The sequence below is a fragment of the Carettochelys insculpta genome, chromosome 1 (genome assembly GCF_033958435.1).
Source record: "Carettochelys insculpta isolate YL-2023 chromosome 1, ASM3395843v1, whole genome shotgun sequence".
In the NCBI taxonomy this organism is placed as follows: Eukaryota; Metazoa; Chordata; order Testudines; family Carettochelyidae; genus Carettochelys; species Carettochelys insculpta.
This window is the reverse complement of record NC_134137.1, coordinates 205,474,522-205,493,153: the sequence shown is the minus strand read 5'-3', so window position 1 is coordinate 205,493,153 and position 18,632 is coordinate 205,474,522. Positions and strand designations below refer to the sequence as shown.

General features: G+C 42.4%; 2 protein-coding genes across 4 annotated transcripts in view; one reads left to right on the top strand and one right to left on the bottom strand.

The window, feature by feature from the left end:
• CRYBG3 (crystallin beta-gamma domain containing 3) overlaps nucleotides 1-9,661 on the top strand; it is a 175,737-nt gene extending 166,076 nt beyond the window's left edge. The window contains exons 21-22 of the mRNA XM_074998308.1: nucleotides 4,095-4,254; nucleotides 6,153-9,661. Of these exons, the coding sequence (XP_074854409.1) occupies nucleotides 4,095-4,254; nucleotides 6,153-6,241 (249 nt within the window). The 3' untranslated portion in view covers nucleotides 6,242-9,661. The remainder of the gene's footprint in view (nucleotides 1-4,094; nucleotides 4,255-6,152) is intronic.
• Nucleotides 1,749-18,632, bottom strand: part of RIOX2 (ribosomal oxygenase 2) — a 39,713-nt gene continuing 22,829 nt past the window's right edge. For 2 of the 3 annotated variants that reach the window (XM_074998331.1, XM_074998325.1), the window contains 6 exons: nucleotides 15,536-15,638; nucleotides 14,804-14,972; nucleotides 13,832-13,920; nucleotides 12,341-12,451; nucleotides 10,562-10,711; nucleotides 1,749-3,855 (listed from right to left, as the gene is read on the bottom strand). In XM_074998331.1, the coding sequence (XP_074854432.1) occupies nucleotides 3,709-3,855; nucleotides 10,562-10,711; nucleotides 12,341-12,451; nucleotides 13,832-13,920; nucleotides 14,804-14,972; nucleotides 15,536-15,638 (769 nt within the window). In that variant the 3' untranslated portion in view covers nucleotides 1,749-3,708. Of the gene's footprint in view, nucleotides 3,856-9,727; nucleotides 10,712-12,340; nucleotides 12,452-13,831; nucleotides 13,921-14,803; nucleotides 14,973-15,535; nucleotides 15,639-18,632 lie in introns of those variants that run through there. The other variant, XM_074998340.1, reaches the window with a different exon arrangement.

Below are 18,632 nucleotides of genomic sequence, written 5' to 3'. Positions count from 1 at the left end.
ATTACAAAGACAGCTTCTCCATCTTTGGTATTCGTAGCCATCCCAGGCAAGCCACTTGATAGACTCTTGCACTATGTCATTTTTGCCCCCTCCTCCCTTCCCCCGTTTTGCCCTATGTAGCTGATATGTCAGTTTTTGTTTGTGACTCCCCAGCCCCTCAAGCCTCTGGGGTTTAAGCTGGGGGAGCAGAGTGGCACGGTTTGGGGATGAGGCCACCACAACTCAGATCAACTATAATAAAAAAAATAATTAACTATAGTAAACGTAGTGTGATGTAGTTAATGTATTTTTCCTTTTTCTATGAAATAACTACTATGAATATATAAACATGAGGGGGCACAATTTTATATTCTTGCCTCAGGCACAAAATTAGCTTGTTACAGCTCTGCCCTCCCACTCCCCCCCCACCCCTTTTTGAGTTGCCTTTTGTCACCAAGTCTTCCTGAATTGTCAAAATGGGTCCCCATCTGGAAAAGGTGGGGAACTGCTGCATTAAACCAATCTTTGTAAACCCTGCCTTTATGGGAAACCATGTCAAGCCAGCACCTCTAAATCAAGTGTCTCTGCTGCGCTCATGCCTAAGGCTAACATCTTACTTCTTTGTATTGTCTGTCTCTAAATTAGGCAGAAATTCTTCATGGCAGGAAACATGTCATCTTTATAAAGCATAGTGCAAGCTCTTTGGTTGCTAGGTAAATGAACCCCCCCCCCTTTTTTTTTTTAAAAAAAGGGGGGGGGGCACTTTTAACCCAGTACAACTTTTTAAACAAATTTATTTACATTTCCACTATTTTTTAAGGTTGGGTCACATTTACTTTGAATATGTGACACAATCACTTCTTGTGTAAACTTCTGTGCATTGAGATGAAAATACACTCCTGGACATGTGATGACACTTTTCCTTATGTGTTTTGGTTTCTCTCTGTTAGGTTCTCTTTTATGACCCACCAGTTCAGTAGTATCTGAGCAGATCATAATCTTTAATGTTTCACCTCGCAAAACCCTTTTATAGCTAGGGAAGTGCTGTTCTTCCCATTTCACAGGAGGAGAATGGAAGCACACCAAGACCATGTAGCTTGCTCAGGGTCACACAGGAAGTCTGTGGCGGTGCAGGGAATGGAACTTGAACCTGGATTTCCAAAATCCCAGGCTGGAGCCACTAGGCATCATTCTTCCTCATTTTGCTTTTCTTGTGTAGTAGTAATATGCTGACAGCATTTTCTCAGCAAAGATTGTATAAACTGTATTTACAGTGAAAATTGTATCACTTGAGTTGAAGGAGGAAAAAGTGCAGTTGCTGTGCTCAGTTGTGCTGTTTAGACATAGCACTGTGAGGGGTCTGATACAGAGTTTCATGTCCCCAAGCAGTACTTCTGGAGGAATTGTGCCTTGGGAGACAAAACGCCTCCTGCTGCTCCCAGGGGGGCATCAAAATCAATGACTTTTTTTTTTTTTTGGTTGAAGTTAAATACAGGTGGAATCTCTCTAATCCACCAATATCTCATCTGGCAACAGCTGTAGTATGGTGTGATTTTTAGTTTAGCTGCTCACTTATCATGAGCGTGGCCAAGTTCCCCCTGGTCTCATAAGTTTGTTTCCAGATACCAGTCCTGGCTCTCTGTGTTCTGTGTTGTTGTTTAGCTGTAATTTACCTTAAGTGTCTTCTAAGAGCCCAGTATGCAGTGAAAGTGTTGGCAATGTGCTAGACCAGGGTTGACCAAGCTTTATATAGTTGGGACCTGGTATTTTTCAGTACCTTTTATTGCGTCCCAAAAATATAACGCATATGAAAATGAATAAACTTTCAGTATATTATTTATTCACAATAGTACATAATAATAATATAAATCTCGATATAAAATACTTAAACGCCTAACTTATTATTACCTTAATTGTGTGGGAAAATACAAAACGTACCAAATTAACAGGATCCTACATGGTAATTTGTATATTTTCTAAGGACTGATTATTCCCCCCCACCCCCCAGTGACTGATATGGGGCTGCAGACCATGCTTTGGGAAACGCTGTGCTAGACAATATTGACCTCCCATGGTCCAGCAAATTCTCTTGGTCAGCACCAGCCAGGTACACAGGGTGCTGGACTAGGGAAGTTCAAGCTGTACAGATCTGTTTTTTTTTCTTTTTTTTAACTTGTCAGCCCATACTAAGGTCCCTATTATAGCCTATTAAAATTATTTAAATAAACTACACAATAATATTGCACAAAAGTATTGTCTAACAAGTTTGTGAAAATTAACCCCCTGATCTGGTTGAAGTCACTGGTTAAGCATCTGGACATAAGAGTTTGCTGAAGCACTAAACTAACTTTTGTCAGAAATAGCCTCTCCTGCAGGTATACAGTAAAACCCCCAGTTGCAGGAACGCAACCCCCACGTAACTCAAATTTTCGCACAAGTTGGAGTGGGGAGTTGGGAACCAGGATGCTGCTTGGTTCCCAGCAGCCTAAAGCTTGCAGGACCTCGGAAACTGACCAGCCCACCAGGGCTGGTCAGTTTCCTGGCTGTGCCTCCCTACCTTCCCCCAGCCACCCAGCTGTCAGCCTGAAAACAGCACCACTGGGGGAAGGCAGGGAGAAGGGTTTCTAGGCAGGCTGACAGCCATAGAGCAGCTGTTAAAGTGAGTTATGTGCAACTTGAAGCCACGTATTTCAGGGGTTTACTATACAAAATATTTTTTTCATTTTCATTTATTCAGGTAGTTCAGTAACCAGTTGATTCAAAGTTAAACCAGTTGGAAACTGAAAAGGCAGAAAAGGCTGTTTTTGATTCTTCCAATCTCTGAATAAGAATGAGATGTGAGAAAAATGAGATCTTCTCCAAAACTAACAAAGGACATGATGACCTAAAACAATCTGTTCAGTACACCAACTACAGAGAATACTTCCTCTGCTTAATAAACCATTTTAAGCGCAAAACATGTTTTGATAAACTCTTTTTCCATCTGTCCAGCACATTTAAGGGAGTTTTATTTAGTTTAAAATAATCAAATGTTGGCTTTTATGGGCTCTTGATTTAATTTGAATTTCCACCCAAGTAGTGCTTGACACACATCACTATTAAAAACAAAAATCTAACTCTCACATTTTCTTAAAACAGTAAAAAATACAACTTAAGAAACAGAGTAAATGCAAGTTAAGATATAGAAATACATGTGTAGTGAGTACTCATGATTAGCAAAAAGAAGTTCCAAAACTAGTGTAAAAGACTATATTTTAACTTCAAATCCACATTTTAATGGTTTTCCAATGAGAATGAATTCTTGTTTAGGAAAAGAACTAAAACACACATTGAAACAGGATTAAAATAGATTGTTTAAATCATGGTTTTCTGCTTGCCAATTTAAGAGAGTGAAATTAATCCACCCTAGCAGCTCCTTTTTGGGAGATACAGTACTCTCTAGTGGGTTGGGCTTGCTACATGGGGCATCATAGGTTGGAGATGGCATCAATTTTCCCCTGTTCTGATGTGCGCTTTTGAGAGGAAGCCTTGAACATAGGACTGGATTGTGATAGGCACTTATGCAGCAAGCACACTGTGAAGGCCTTTTGCACTCTGGTCACAATGGGAATGCCTACATAGGCCACAGGGCTGAGCCTCCCAGACAAGAGTGACAGACTCGACCTAATGGGACTCAGGCTGGCACTCTAAAAACAGTCACAGAAGCTGTGGCTCAGGCTGAAAAGTGCATCAGAACCTGAGCCCAGCCCAAACCAAACTTTGAAGTGCTCTCTGCACAGCTATATTTAGACAGTTAGCACAGGCCTCTGGGTTGGAAGGGTTGATTCTGCTGACTGTCCGTGTATCCAGTAAAGCCTTCAGATATTTAAAAGTGACCTACAAAGGAAGAAGTAAAGAATTGCTTGAGCTTTTCTTTTTCTTGCATAAACGCTCACTGAAAGTTGCTTGTTAACCTTAGGGAATAATGCATGCTCATCTACCCAGTGAACAAGCTATTAGTAGTAGGTGGCATGAATGTAATCTGCTCGCAGCTTAGTGCTGGGGTCTGTTGCTAATTACAGAACTTCTCTTTTGAGGCATCACAGATTTGATTATTTTTTCTCCAAATCTCTTAGGCTAATGATGCATGTCTTGATATCATCAGTGGCAGAGAGATACCTGGTGCTAAAGTAGCACTGTGGACAGAACATGGAAAGGCAAGGCAGAAGTGGAGGTTCAGTGAAGATGGAACCATCAGTTCATTCCTTAGTGATCAACTGGTCCTTGATGTCAAAGGTAACAAAAAGCTCATGCACGTGCTCTTTTTTGCTGTATGCAGTCATGATTAGCTGGGATTTTCCAGTTGTTTGTACCATCAGCCAGCTTATACAATACAAAAGTATGTTTACTCTAGAGGGTGAGGTGATGGATGTTCCACAAACCCACAAAAAAATCTGCCCCAATAGAGTTCCCAAAACACACGGGATAACTGAAGAGTAATTCTGGCTGCTAGAAATTAAATGACCCTTAATGTCGTACATAGTTTGATCCTAAGTCTTCACATACAAAAGTGTCCTTATTATTAGCATCATAGATGGGTTTTAGAATATGAGATCAGCCAGTTTAAAGAGCAGTGTTTGGTTCCACGTGCTAGATGTTGAAATTGTTTCAACTTATACTACTTCAATGCACAATCTAATACCAATGTGACCAAAGTGGCACAGGAATAATAAACCTGCTAAAGAATGTAACATGCACCTATAAATAGCAGGTTCATTAAATTTTTTGGTCTTTGAGGTGTGTGACCTATTATAGCTCGAACAGACATCATTCCTGCCGCCCACAGTCAAGTGGCAAATAGAAATTGGTATTTAAGAACTCAGAAGCTTCCAGGAAGTGAATCTGGCTGGCGAGAACAAACCCTGGCACAGGACTGGGGTACTCTACACCTCCAATGCACTGGTACTTCTAGTAATACTTCTGGATCTGCCAGTAACAAGAAACTGAACTAAGTGTAATAAAAAGGCAGAAAGAGCAGTTCTAAAAATCTCTTAACTCACTCTGGCAAAAAGTTTTTTCTGAGTATAAAGATGAACTTGACACTAGAGATCCTTCTCAAGCAATTATGTAGGTCTTACTTGGCCAGTATGCATGAAATTGGCAGCTGCACTATTAACATTTCTGAGCACTAGGATGCAAGAAATCAGTTGACAGAATGGCAAGAGTTCAGAGAAGACAATTCAAGGAAACAGAGTTAGGAATAATAGGAAGAAGATTTTAGGATGAATATGGGAGTGGGGGGGAAGAGGAGTATTAGGAGCTCAGTGATTTTCAAAATGAAGTAGTGGCAACCCCTTTGCCTGAGACTATTTATCTGGCCTAATTTTAAGAATCAGAAAATGTACGGCAAAGTGTGTGCTGTAATCTTTATCAAATAAGCCTGCTGAAGTTATGCAGGTCTATCCTACCTCTCATTTCTGTGATCCATATTTTAGCGACTTGTGCTCTCTAGGACTGGACATTAGGACCAGCAAGGTGAGGTGAAAGGGAACATTCACAGAAGACTAAGCACTGAGCTCTTGAGGAGGCAAAGGCAGCAGAGACAGGGCTGAGGAGTGAGAAGAGACGCTTACTTGTGTGTAGCCTTTGAATGCTACCATCCCCATTCCACTGGAAAGGCAGAGGGGATTAAGGCGAAAGATGGAAAGTAGTCTGAGGGGACAAGTGAAGATGGAAGGGTACATGCCTGAAGAAAGGGCTCAGTTGACAAGTAGTGATGATTAAAGTGGACAGAAGCTTAGACCCCTGAAGATCAGATAAATATAGAAGAGGGTATTGGAGCATCCAGTTCATCATGAACATTTTGTTGTTATTCTGTGCCCTAGGACAGAATGAAGGGTACTCATACCCATTTTACAGCTGACTATATTAATGCACAAAGATATTAAGTGATTGATGAGTGTCAATGCTGTCTTCCCAGTGACGGGAAACCACTCTCCAAAAAGGTTTATCATGTGATTCATTTTAAAAGTCTGATTTTTGCAGCATGTTTCCTGTATTTATAGACACTTGGTTGTTCCATTTGAATTTTTACAGTCAGTTTTTCAGTGTACTATTTTTTTCATTGAACAAAGTATTTATTTAATTATGCTGCATTTATAATTAGCCTTGCCTTAATCAACTTCTATTTTTAGGAGGAAATTATTATGATAGGAACTATATAATTGTCAGTCATCCCCTGGAGCTGGAACTCTCACAGAAATGGGACATTGAAATATTGTGAATAAAACCACTACAAGGATGTTGGGATGTGCCCAAGTGAGCTGTGAACTCTGTGTGGGAGAGGAGGAACTACTGAAGTCACATGCCACTGGAATGTTACTCAGCAAGTCCACTCTACTCTTCCTGCTGGGCACTGACCTCCAAACTGCCCATTTTGCACATTAAGGAGGTGAGCTTAATGTCACAGCGTCCCCACCCCCCACCAATATTTACAGATGACACCATGTTGAGGTCTTCCTCCTCTTCAGGCGCTAGGCAAGCCTGTGTTCCCATAATGTTCACTAGGCCTTTCAGAGAAGGCAAAGATGGGACAGTGGCAAACACTTAACTTTGCAGTTTATTTCTAAATAGCCTTTCTTTTATCCTCTGTGACTGTGAACTCATCTCTCCCGTCTCCTTAAAAGTTAAAGACGCTGTGGGAATGATTTAGAGTCCAATACTGTAGAACATACCAATGATCTTTTGGTACAGTACAACTTGTTTGTTGTGTGTGCCTAACAGATTAAGGCTTAGAATTCCATGTTAGTCTTTAAGAGAGAGAACGACAGAGTGAAGAGAGCCAGCTCATTGCCCACCCGGGGTATAATTAAGTTCTTGTGTTAAGAAGTATTGTATTAAACCAGAATAGCTTTTTTTTCAGTGGCCTATCTCCCCCACCTTCAGTTTCCAACCCCTGAGCTAGGGAAGAAAGTAGATTTTCATATACAGCTTTCTAGAAGGACCTTGCTGAGATTAAATTAACACAATACATCTTGGTCTTTGAACTGCAATATGTTCAACGGTATACATACAAAATCGATTTGTTTTGTAAGGAGCTAACTCATATCCCCTATACCTTGTGCTTGGGCAAGGTGAAAGGAGCAACCTGATGCATGCTAACTTTGTGAGGCTCATCAGCACTGTTTACCTCAGCTAAAGCAACCAAAAGTTTGAAGACACAAGTGCTTCACAGAAGCACAACTTTCAATGCTGTGCAACTTCTCTTACAGTTAAAGAATAGACTTGCATTTCATTTCTAACAGTTGACTATGTCAGGCAGATCATATTCAGAGGGCTCCCTGGTTTGGTTTAACCCTTTAAAGAAAGCGTTCAAAATTTCCATTTTGATGGTTCTTCCAAAATGCAGTTAAATATGTAATGCTTTCTTAGTAAGGTATATCCTCTGGCTCCTGGGTTTTTTGTCTTGATTATAAAATGTCCAGATTAGCTAAACCAAAAAGCGAATCATGGTGTTGTTTCCTATAGTTATTTTATGTTAATGTCTCATCCTACAAACCAAAAAAATTCTCATTTTTGCATCAGCAAAGTTAAACAGCTGTAAGACTATTTTTGTATGAGAGAGAATTCTTGACTGATATTTTGAATAGCTGTATCTACTTGCACTTATTTACTGTTTTACATTCTAAATATTAAAAAAATCAAACAGTTCTTTAAGTGACTAAGTTTGACACTAATCTTTTAAAGCACTGGTAGTGGTATAGATTTTTCTGTGTAAGTCTGTCAATATAGTGCAAATTTTAAATCTGATCTATGCCTTCTAGTTGTAATATTCCTTTTCCTTCAAAATGAGCTCACAGCAGCTGTCAGTATTGTATAACAAAGTAAAGGAGGCTTGTGTATATAAAGAATGTGTATTTTAACTGTAAAGACTTTGGGGGGGGGGGGGGGGGCGGGAAATCTTCTAACTTGACAGTATTTTGTACCCTGTAAATGCAATAATTGTTTAAGGCACAAAAATCACTGAAATGACTTCCTCCTGAAGTGCCCCAGTTACGACAAACAGCGTGTATACACTCCTTGACATCTCTCTCTCCCAGAAAATTAAAAATATTCAAATTTAAATATATAGGGGCCTTGTTTCATTCTCAGTTTAGCAAGTGTGTTACAACAGGATATGCAATATCTGCATGCTTACCTTTGCCCCTCAGAGCATGTGCATAATATGGGTGATAGGCAGGGAATGGAATACTTCAGTGCTGCATAATAAAATGGTGCTGGTTATTCAATATTAGGCCGCTAGCATGAACTTGAGGATGCTTTTCAGTCACTAAACTTCAAGGCACTTCTCACATGCATAGAAATGTGGTCTCTAGCTAACTTCCATCAGATGACCTTTACAATTTTCTAGCACTATTTCAATGACCTGTAGTGGAAGGTTTGTGTTGGTATGTAATGACAAGTCTCAAATAAACCTCACATTTCCTACAGATTCACATGACTGAAAAAACAAGCAGCAACCACTTATCTTCCAAGGCTGGGAGTGGGAGCACAATTTTTTACCTGCTTTCCCATGGACTGACAACACAGATCTAAGCCAGCTGTGTTTTTGTACTTACCTCTTAGCAGGCAGGCTCACTTCCTAACTGAGGCTGGGCAGAGCTGTGAAAACAGATTAGCCAACCTACCTCACGACAAGTCACTGAACTTGAACTAGTCCTGGGGGTTTGGGTGGGTTTTGAATAGTGAGCTACATGAGAGAGTAGAGCAACACACACTGAGGACAACTGTAGGCTTACCTGGGGGGGTGGGTGACATTAGCTTATCCCATCCCTGGCTTTGTTTGTAAACAACCCACAAGCACATAGTCTGTTACCTAGTAGCTGAAGCAGTCTCTTCAGCTGCTAGCTAAGTAATGGCAATACTCTCTTATTCTACCTCCTCCTCCATGCTGTGTGCAAAGTGTGTGTGTGTTTTGTAGGGTGATTAGAAACACTCCTGTTTAATGTTATAGGAAGGACACACAGCACAGGCTGCTTTGGGGAGGAGCAAAAGCAAGCTGGGTATTTGAGACCCTGGGTGCTATGCACCTGATGAGCCATCAGGATCTGAGCCTCTACAGGCACTCACTGGTCTTAATTTTCAGCAGGGCTTTGTTCTTTTGTCAGATTCTACTGTTGAGGGGAACAGACATTAGATAAAGGGAGTCATATATAAAAACTGTCAAACCCAATGTGTCAGGTTGCACACCTCACCAGTTTGTCACATCCAACTGTTTTACTAGACATATTTTTGTCAGATACTAAAATGCCTCAATTGATCTGATGCTGCTATGGGAAGAATTCAGAGCCTTACAACCCTTACTCCTCTATCCTGCTGGCATTTAAATTTTCACCTGTGTGCACGTGAAAAGCCATTTTGTACATTTTGAGGAATAAAGGGACTACAAACTTCAAAGTTGCCACAGGGGAAAATTAGCCAAATGAAGTGCTGCATATTCAGGGCAGCGCTCCATTAGCACTCTCTCATTGCCCTAATCAACCTGCCCCCTTCAAAGCTTGGGGCAAATGTAGACACAGCCTTAGGCACCTAAACTTACACCAAGCCTTTACCCAGCTAGCATGTTAGTGCACTAATATGGGGAGACAAATTTCCCAAAGGCATTCAAACTAAGTTTAATATCAGTAATACATAGAGGCCCTTTCTACACATGCCACTTACGTGCAAATTCCCAGTGCCTCATTAGCATAAGGTCATGTGATTTGGAGTCCAGACGACGTTCTTCCGGACTCAAACACCATTTAGAAGTGCAGCCCGCCAGGGGGCTCTTCCTGAAGGAAGTCATCCTTCTGGAGGCCCCTTCCTGAAAATTTTTGGGAAGAAGGGGCCTCTAGAAGACCCCCCCCCCGGGGGGGGGCCCATGCTTATAAATGGCATTTTGGAGTCCAGAAGAACACCTGCCGGACTCCAAATCACCTGGCCTTATGCTAATGAGGCACAGGGAATTTGCATCCATGCCTCGTTAGCATATTTCAAGCTATTTATGAGCATGCCACTTTCTTTGAAAGTGGCATGTGTAGAAACAGCCAGAGAGAGAGTGAGGACCATGGTGATGAAACGGGGCTAAAAGTGCAGGGACTCTCACCAAACAAAATTCATAACTCCTTTGTTGTGAGTTTAAAGTAGCTCTTTTGGTTTTAAGCAGAGTGAAACAGACCCACTCCTTGCAGCAGGACACAGAGTTAAATACAAAGGACTTTTAAACAAACATTTGGTATCTGTAGGTTTCACTGCTCATTCTGCAGTTGTGATGTATGATGAATTCTTCTCCTTTCTTGCTATATCCACTGTGTCCCTCTGCCTAATCTCATTTTACATGTAAGAGTTCAGCCATGAAAACCACCCTACCTTTGGTATTTAGATTTCTCTAAGGCACACAGAAGATAGTGCTTGTAAAGCCTCTTTAAAAAAGAAATCCAGCACGGGGCAGTACAATAGACACTGCTTTCTTTTTTCCATCAGTATGCGAAGGCAACTCCATGGAAGAAGAGGAATCAGATGCGCTCCAAGAACAGGGCTGAATTTTTTCAAAGACTCATATTACCTCAATGAGACATTCAGCCCAGAGTGATAACACAAGATTTTCTTTCTCTGCATCTGACTTAAGGCTCAATTCCTTCACAGCAAGAGCAGTACTTCTCCAAATTTGCTTCACTGCATCCATGTGAGATAAAGGAAAACGTAGCCCATGAGTCTAAAAAGCAAAAATTATTAAAATAATAAGGCCAGGGTAGACCCTCAAATATGCAATGACACATGATCTTTTACATACCACTCAACCAACACTACATACATATGTGTTTTACCACAGCATTATGTAATGCAAGTGCAAATGGCAATTGCGCAGAGCATCCCCATGAGGTATGCTGTTCTGGGAACATGTCCTGAGCACCTCTGGATTATTATCCCTGTTCCTGAGGCACAGCTCCCTGCTGAAAGGAGCACAGGGGCTTGGGTATGTCACAGACCTTTTACCTCATTCATATTTTCGGGCTGAAGAACTGCATGCTTTAAAGACCACATGTGCAAACATTGTGAAAGCCACAACCTGTGTTTGCATAACTGTCACAGGCCTGAGGGTTATTCCATTGACGGCATCCTCCCTGATGTTGAGTGCACTGGGCAACAGAACTGCAATTTCATTCTTGTAATCTGTGACTTCTGACAGTATATGTAAAAAAAAAAACCTTGTTCCAATCACCAAAGAACAACTGCCAGGCAAACAGCCTACAGGAGCTTTTTCATGTACATATTTTGCACAATTCTACATACTAAACTCTCAGGACAAAGTTTTAGATGGTTCAGATTTATATTAATCAGATATTCTGAAGCATCCCAGAAGTATTTGCAACTCTGCTCAGAAAAAGCAGACATGATCCCAGAAGTAGTAAACACCAGTCACACTGATGAAGTCATGAATGTAGTCCTGAGCAAGAAAGGGAAGACCCCTCAGGAGTAACAATAAACACCAGTCACCGACTCTCTAATGGAAGAGGTCTTATTTAAAACCTTCACTCTTTAGGCACACATCTTAATTACTGCATGAATTTTACAAATCACACAAGTCCAATGCAGGGATCAGACTGAGCCAACACAGGGTCTGGTCTCTACAGGATGTAAGAGGTAATTTAATAAAAAACAGAGTAACTCAGAGGTTGCCCGGTGTAAACCCTTTTGAACTCCACTGTCAGAGTCTGCCACAAGTCTAAGAGAAACAAAGACCTGCAGGTTGCACTACTCAAATCTGGGATTCTTTGGGCTGGCAACATGTGCATAGCCATGGGGAGGGTGGGGCTGGAGCCCCTTGGAACTCGGGCTGGCAACTCAGGAGCACTGGCAGGCTGGTGCTGGACCTCCCCTGGTGCAGCAATTTCTCTTGTTTGGGAACCTTCAGGTCCCGACCAGACCAAGGAGATGCAACCCGTATTTAATTCTAAGTTGTTGACTATGGAAACTGATGGTGGACATTTATGAGCACTGAAACATGCAGCTATTCTGGCTAGGTTTTAGAATGGGGTGTACTATGGTCCCCACTTGCGCCAGCCCCTTTTGTCTTGCGGGAGAGCACACAGGAGGGTGAGTGAGAAAAGCAATGAGTTTCCACTAATCCTCCTGCATATCTTGACTAGAGGAAAAAGTGAATTAACCCTTGCAGAACAAAGCTGCATGAAGCCCAACTTGGATAATTAACATTTTAAACATGAGAAGCTGTAGTGATCCTTTGTTGCACAGGCAAAGTCAGCTCCACTATGAATTCAGAGCTGGTTATGGGGCATGATGACCACTGATGGGCATATCTTACTAAGGAGAATAAACAACAAACCTCAGATAGTCCTCGTTCACTAAGGTCATCGTCCTCATTCCCCATCATGTGTCTCTCTCGCCTGTTCTTTAAAGAGTGATAGACATAAACCATCTCCTTACGAAGCTCATCCTAAAAGACAGCAGAAGGAAAACTATCATCATGCAAGACAGAGAAAATTAATCGCTTTGACCACATCTAACTGCCTCCTTATTTAAGCAGCTCATTTTAAGGTCAACCCAGCAACTCTTATTACCCATCTCAGTTAGCTCGCTACCACTTGCATTAGTGGAGACAAAGATGCAGAATGCTGGTCTTGAAAAAAATAACTGTCATAGATGTCTGTTTTTCAGTCTGTGGCACTGACCACATGTGTGGGAGGGTGCATCTAGTCTCCCCTTGAACACATGAGGCTGAAAGGATCATGGGTACATAAATCCACCATAACTAAAGCTGTCAACAGACTGAGACTATAGCCTGGAACGTATTTATAATGTCCTTCTGGGTGCACCTCCTGCGTGGCCTTCGTAAAGAACTAAGTGGCTTGTTAGGCTACTTACCTCGTCTGCATCACAGGCTCAAAACAGGGCTAGGCCAGCTGTATACAAGTCAGTTACTATCTCTCACATTTCAGGCCTCTGGTCAGATTCTGGGGGGCTACCGTCTTTCAAAGGAAAGTGGTAGTGTCTGTGAAAGAGTCAGCTGCCCTGTCTTGTGAAGGTAAACTGTTCCGTCCAAGCACAGCTCGCCAAGGCAAGGCAGCTTGTTCTACCTGTTGCATTTCTACTGTAGTCAGAAGATGTTTCCTTTCCTCACCACCCCCACCCCCTCTGGTTTACACTGTGTCAAGAGTACACAGCAGGGACCATGATGTTACCAGCTCCCCCACAGAATGGCTCAACACCCACTGCCACCATGGCAAGGCCAAGGACAGAGGGTTACTCCCACTCATAATGCAAACAATGGTAACCCCAGTGATGGCAATAGAGCTGCACCCTCTTGCGCAAGGTCTTTAGTAGGACCTCACTGCTGCATAGTGCTGTTCGTGCAAAGCTCTTAACAACAGAGGGAGGTATCATTTGTTCCATTTTACAGATAGGGAAACTGAAGCACAAAGAGGTAACGCATCTTTAAATCCTATTTAAACTCCTATCTTCGAAAAGAACATGTTTCTGAGCAACTATCCTTTGCCAAAGAGCAGCAAGTAGTAGCTGAATATACAGTTCCAGCCTTTTCCTGGCTCTAAGGCCAGTAGCCACGCCATGGTGAGAGCTCTGTGCATGGTACACAAAAGCCCTGAGTAAGTCTACTTTGTAGAACTCCAAAATGAACTCGCTGTGCAGCACAGAGCAGAACTGCACTACCTCACTGAAGTCTCATGACAAATCCCAAACAGATGCTGCCAGGCAACTAAACAAACACTCTTACCAATAGTCCAAGACAGCACAGCAAAGCTGTAAGCATCACAGCAGCAACCTCTGGAGCCCATGCAGGCAGATTCATGATACTTACAGAATTGTCTTCATCGGGCTCCACTGTAATTATGGCATGGTCTTTAAACCGCAATCTGATTTTGCTGTCTAATGTCGGTAGTTTTCCACCTAAGAGACAAAAGGAAGGAAACTAAAGCACAATTCTCAGTAAATCATGCTAACCTTTTTTTCCAATAGCTTAACACACTCTAGGCATGAATAGTTGTACTTGTGTCTTCTGCTTATTCTCAAATTCAGGGAGGAAAGAGCATTCTTTTCAAATTCTGAGGCATTTACGCTCACATTTATCTGCTACAAATAGCCACATCAGCAAGCTGCATTTTAGCAATAACCTGCACCAGTTAAACAACAGGTACTCAGAATAAATATGTAAGTCTAACACTCAAGCATTACATTTGCCATTTGCTCCATTCATTTTCAATAGAAAAAGTAACCATATAAAATTCAATCCTACGTCCTGAATCTACTATTATCACTTTGTTCCTATTTTGCCCCTTTAACCCATGGATCGCAAAGCAGTGCAACACACAGATGTTATTTAAGCCTCACAGCGTCGCTCCCTGTGGGAGTGCATCCCATTTTACAGCACCCTAAACTGAAACTGGAGCATGGATGACATGACTTGCCAGGATTCACAGTCAGTGGCAGACCAAGTTGTAGGAACCTGGCAATCCCTGTGATCCAATCACTTGTCAGCACTTGCTTCAGAACTGCTGAAGTTTCCTCTAGTGCCAAGCAGGTGGGCAGCTGATAAGCTACTGGCATAGCCCGTTGCACTAATTATAGCCAGCTCACTGCTACCATGTTCTCCCATCTGTCTGCAGCAGCCACCTGATGTTTCACATTACGCACCCGGACTGTGTTTGGTGTGCCCACAAAGTGTCTACCGCAGTGGGGAGCTGATCCCATACCGAGGCTTCTAGTACGACCACAATGCAGAGAGCAGTAATAATCCCCCACCTCGGGCATCAACAATAAACTTAAATCTCACCTGGAGCCAAGGGCTCATCAGAGCCATTCCCCAAGAAAGGCGGTAATCGATTCATAATGAAATCCTTCTTCATGTCAGAGGATCTCAGTTCTTTGGTCTTTTCCAGGCGGTCTGCAAGACTTCTCAGGAAGCTGCTTAATCTCCTTGTTGAGTCAGCTATGTCCACCTGCTGAACACATACATGGGCCCAAGTTAACTACCAGAGACAATCCTAATTCACTAGAAAGGGGATAAGTCAAAATCCTCAAAACATTACATTTGCTGGGAACCATCTTTTGTATGGCGTCCTGAAGTTGTCTGAAGCAAGTGCTCACATGTGGGACTGGCAGCATCCCTTTGTTCTCTGTTAATGAATGAGTTACAACCTCATCACTAGGAGGACAAACGGGAGATCACAGAGTGCTAATAATAACTCAGCCAGCTGTATCACTCAGAACTCTGCCAGAGGGAGGTGGTTTCCAAGGGAAGCCCAAAGCAACACCAAAACAGAAGTGTGTCAGAGAACATGTTGGATACACAGAGAGGACCGTTCAACAAACTAGACAGGGCTTCTGGGAGGCCTATTCCCGGGGACTGAAAATGGAGGTGAACTGCAAACCTCAAAAGATGATTATTTTGATTGTAGGCAATGGGGCCAACCCAGCTATGAGGCTGTGAACTGCACTCTCCTGAACACTTCTGTAACATTCAGAACTTCATGCTACAGTTCCCCTCACAATCTCGTTTCTTTACCATCAGTAGTTGCCTTGGTATACTTGTCCGTAGAGCCACATCTTCTTTCGCTGTATCAAACACGAGCCCAGGTATCACATCTAACAAGAAATCTCCCCAAGAACTGCAGGGTGGAAGGAAACAAAAATGACTGAAAAGGTCACACTGAAATGAGGCTCAAACAAGGCTCAGCTGCTTTTCATCCCCATATAGTGGAAGCAATGCATAACCAACATGGATCAAGTGAGATTCACCTTATTAGCACTGGTTGCAGCTTATTACGGTAGAGTTCAGATTTACCCTTAAAACAGATATTCCTACTTATGTCTGAACAATACTCTGGGCATATGGAGTAAATTTTAGGAGACTTTACAACTGAATCCATAGCCATATGAATTAATTTTTAAATTGAAATTTCAGTGTCACACCTTTGACCCCCTTGCTCATAAAATAATGCAAATAAGCATCCTCAAACTCATTTGAACCATTATGCACCGGCTACATTTGAAAATTTTGTTTTAGGATTAATGCCAACTTTTTGTTCTTACTTCCCACAGCTGAAAGTTTGACTCGTTATTGTTCATTACTTTTACGTCTTTGTAATTCTTTTAAATTTAACTCTGAAGGGGATTATGAGACTCGTAATGTATTTAACTCACTCATCTGTACTTTCAACCATGTCCAAACGCAACCCACGTTAAGATGGGTATAATGGCGTCCTGAATGGTTTCAAATGGAGAAGAGGACTTCAAGGCCGTCAAGAAGGATACCACGCAGTTTTGGTAAATACACATTTAACATTTGGCAAAGGACATTTGGTTTAAAGCTGCACTCTGATTGACAGACATTCCTAACTCATTGGCCGTGTCTACACGTGCCCCAAACTTCGAAATGGCCATGCAAATGAAGCATATTCAGCGCTTCATTAGCATGCGGGCGGCAGCGGCGCTTCGAAATTGACGCGCCTTGCCGCCGCGCGGCGCGTCCAGACGGGGCTCCTTTTCGAAAGGATGCCACCTACTTCGAAGTCCCCTTATTCCCATGAGCTCATGAGCTCATGGGAATAAGGGGACTTCGAAGTAGGCGGGGCCCTTTCGAAAAGAAGCCCCGTCTGGACACGCCGCGCGGCGGCAAGGCGCATCAATTTCGAAGCGCCGCTGCCGCCCGCATGCTAATGAAGTGCTGAATATGCATTTCAGCGCTTCATTAGTAAACTTCGAAATGGCCATTTGCATGGGGCACATGTAGACGTAGCCATCATCTCCCAGCCAATGCCCACTCACCAAACCTACACTGTCTATCACCACCACATTCAGCCAGCACAGCAATAAACTATTAACACTTTAAAAGAAAAACTATTCTGAGTAATTAGCATGCTTTAGAGAAATTTTAGTATAGAGGAAGGATGGTTTTGGGGTTAGGCACAGGCAGGGTCTCAGAAGGCCGGGATTCAGTTCCCAGCGTTGCCAGACTCCCTGTATTCCCATGAAGCCAGGTCACCAGGCCAGATTTTTCAAAGGTATTTTGCATCTAAAGAGGCAGCTAAGCCCTCGGTGGGATTCGGCAAATCCAATCAAGCACCTGTCTGCATTATACAGTGGTGACGGATCTTTGCAAAATCTGGCCCTTACTCACTCCATGCCTCAGTTCTTCATCTGTAGAAGTATCAGAGAGGTGGCCGTGTTAGCCTGTATCTTCGAGAACGAGAAGAAGTCGTGTGGCACCTTATAGACTAACAGATATTTTGGAGCATAAGCTTTCGCGGGCAAAGACCCACTTCATCAATTGGATCTGACGAAGTGGATCTTTGCCTATGAAAGCTTACGCTCCAAAATATCTGTTAGTCTATAAGGTGCCACAAGACTTCTTGTTGCACCTGTGGAAGAGAAGATAACACTTCCTCTCTCATCCTGTTTTGTCTATTTAGATTTAAACTCTATATAGTACATGAGTTTGGAGCCCAACTCCTGGCACTCCCTCCCAACCCCCTTGTGGGAATGGCTCAGACCTCTCTGTGCTACCACAGAAGTTTCTCCATGCCCTAGCAGGATGCCTCCTACAGTTAAGTGATCGGTACTCTAGGCAGTGCTGTAATCCAACTATTCATGAATAATAATATCACCATTTCTGATTCAGATAAGTTTATCATCTTTTTCCAACGTGTCCCATTTGCTGCTGTTCCATGGGAGTCTTTGGCTGATGTCTGTAAATCAACACAGGTACTGTCTCCATCTTAGACCTTCCCTGGCTCTACTGCTTTTGCTACACTGTAAACAGACCCAGCTCTGACTGTTGTTTGTAAAAAACCAATCCATTCCCATGAAATGCCACGTGCATGGTGGCACTGCAGAGCCACGTTAGAGATAAGGCCTGCAGCAGGAAGACAGACTAAACAGAACAGTGAAAAAATGGGAATGCCAAGCTGAAGAAAACCCCACAACTAAATTATTAGGACTAGCTGAAGATTCCATTCACACGGTAGGAAGTGAGCAGCAGCAACCACTGAAAAAAGCAGGCACTGATGGAGAGTTACCCAAAAATCATTATTTTGAAGTTAATTTTATGAACATGGTTACACAAAGCCAACACACACATTTTCAAAAAGGCCACATTAAATTAATCTGTGTGTCTATATGCACACACACAGGCAGGGCTGACTGATAGCTGCTCATTATTAAGACTGCCTAAAATTTCCTATTGTAAGACCCTGATCCCTATTACTGAGCAACTTTAGCCAAAAATTTGGGCTGAAATTTTCCATGCTTGTGTCTGTCTCAGGCTAAATTGTTTTGGACAATTGAAATCAAACGACTTCAGCTGTTTCCAAGACCACAGCAAAAATGTGAAAAAATGTGTTTTACCTACGTTAAATTCTGGAAAGTTTGTTTTTAAATGATCTTGTGGCCCCATACTGTGGAGCAGGGATTTGAAACCCAGCAGGGAGAGAGATCTTTCTATCTGTTATCTACCTTTTGCCACCTCCATGACTCACATTTGGCCACCTTATAAATCTCTGGAAAAATGTACTTTGCACATCCTCAACAGAAACTTCTTATACTTCAGCAGCTCAAGTCTACTCAGATTCCATCTTCCTAGAGCAGTGATACTCAGTCCACAG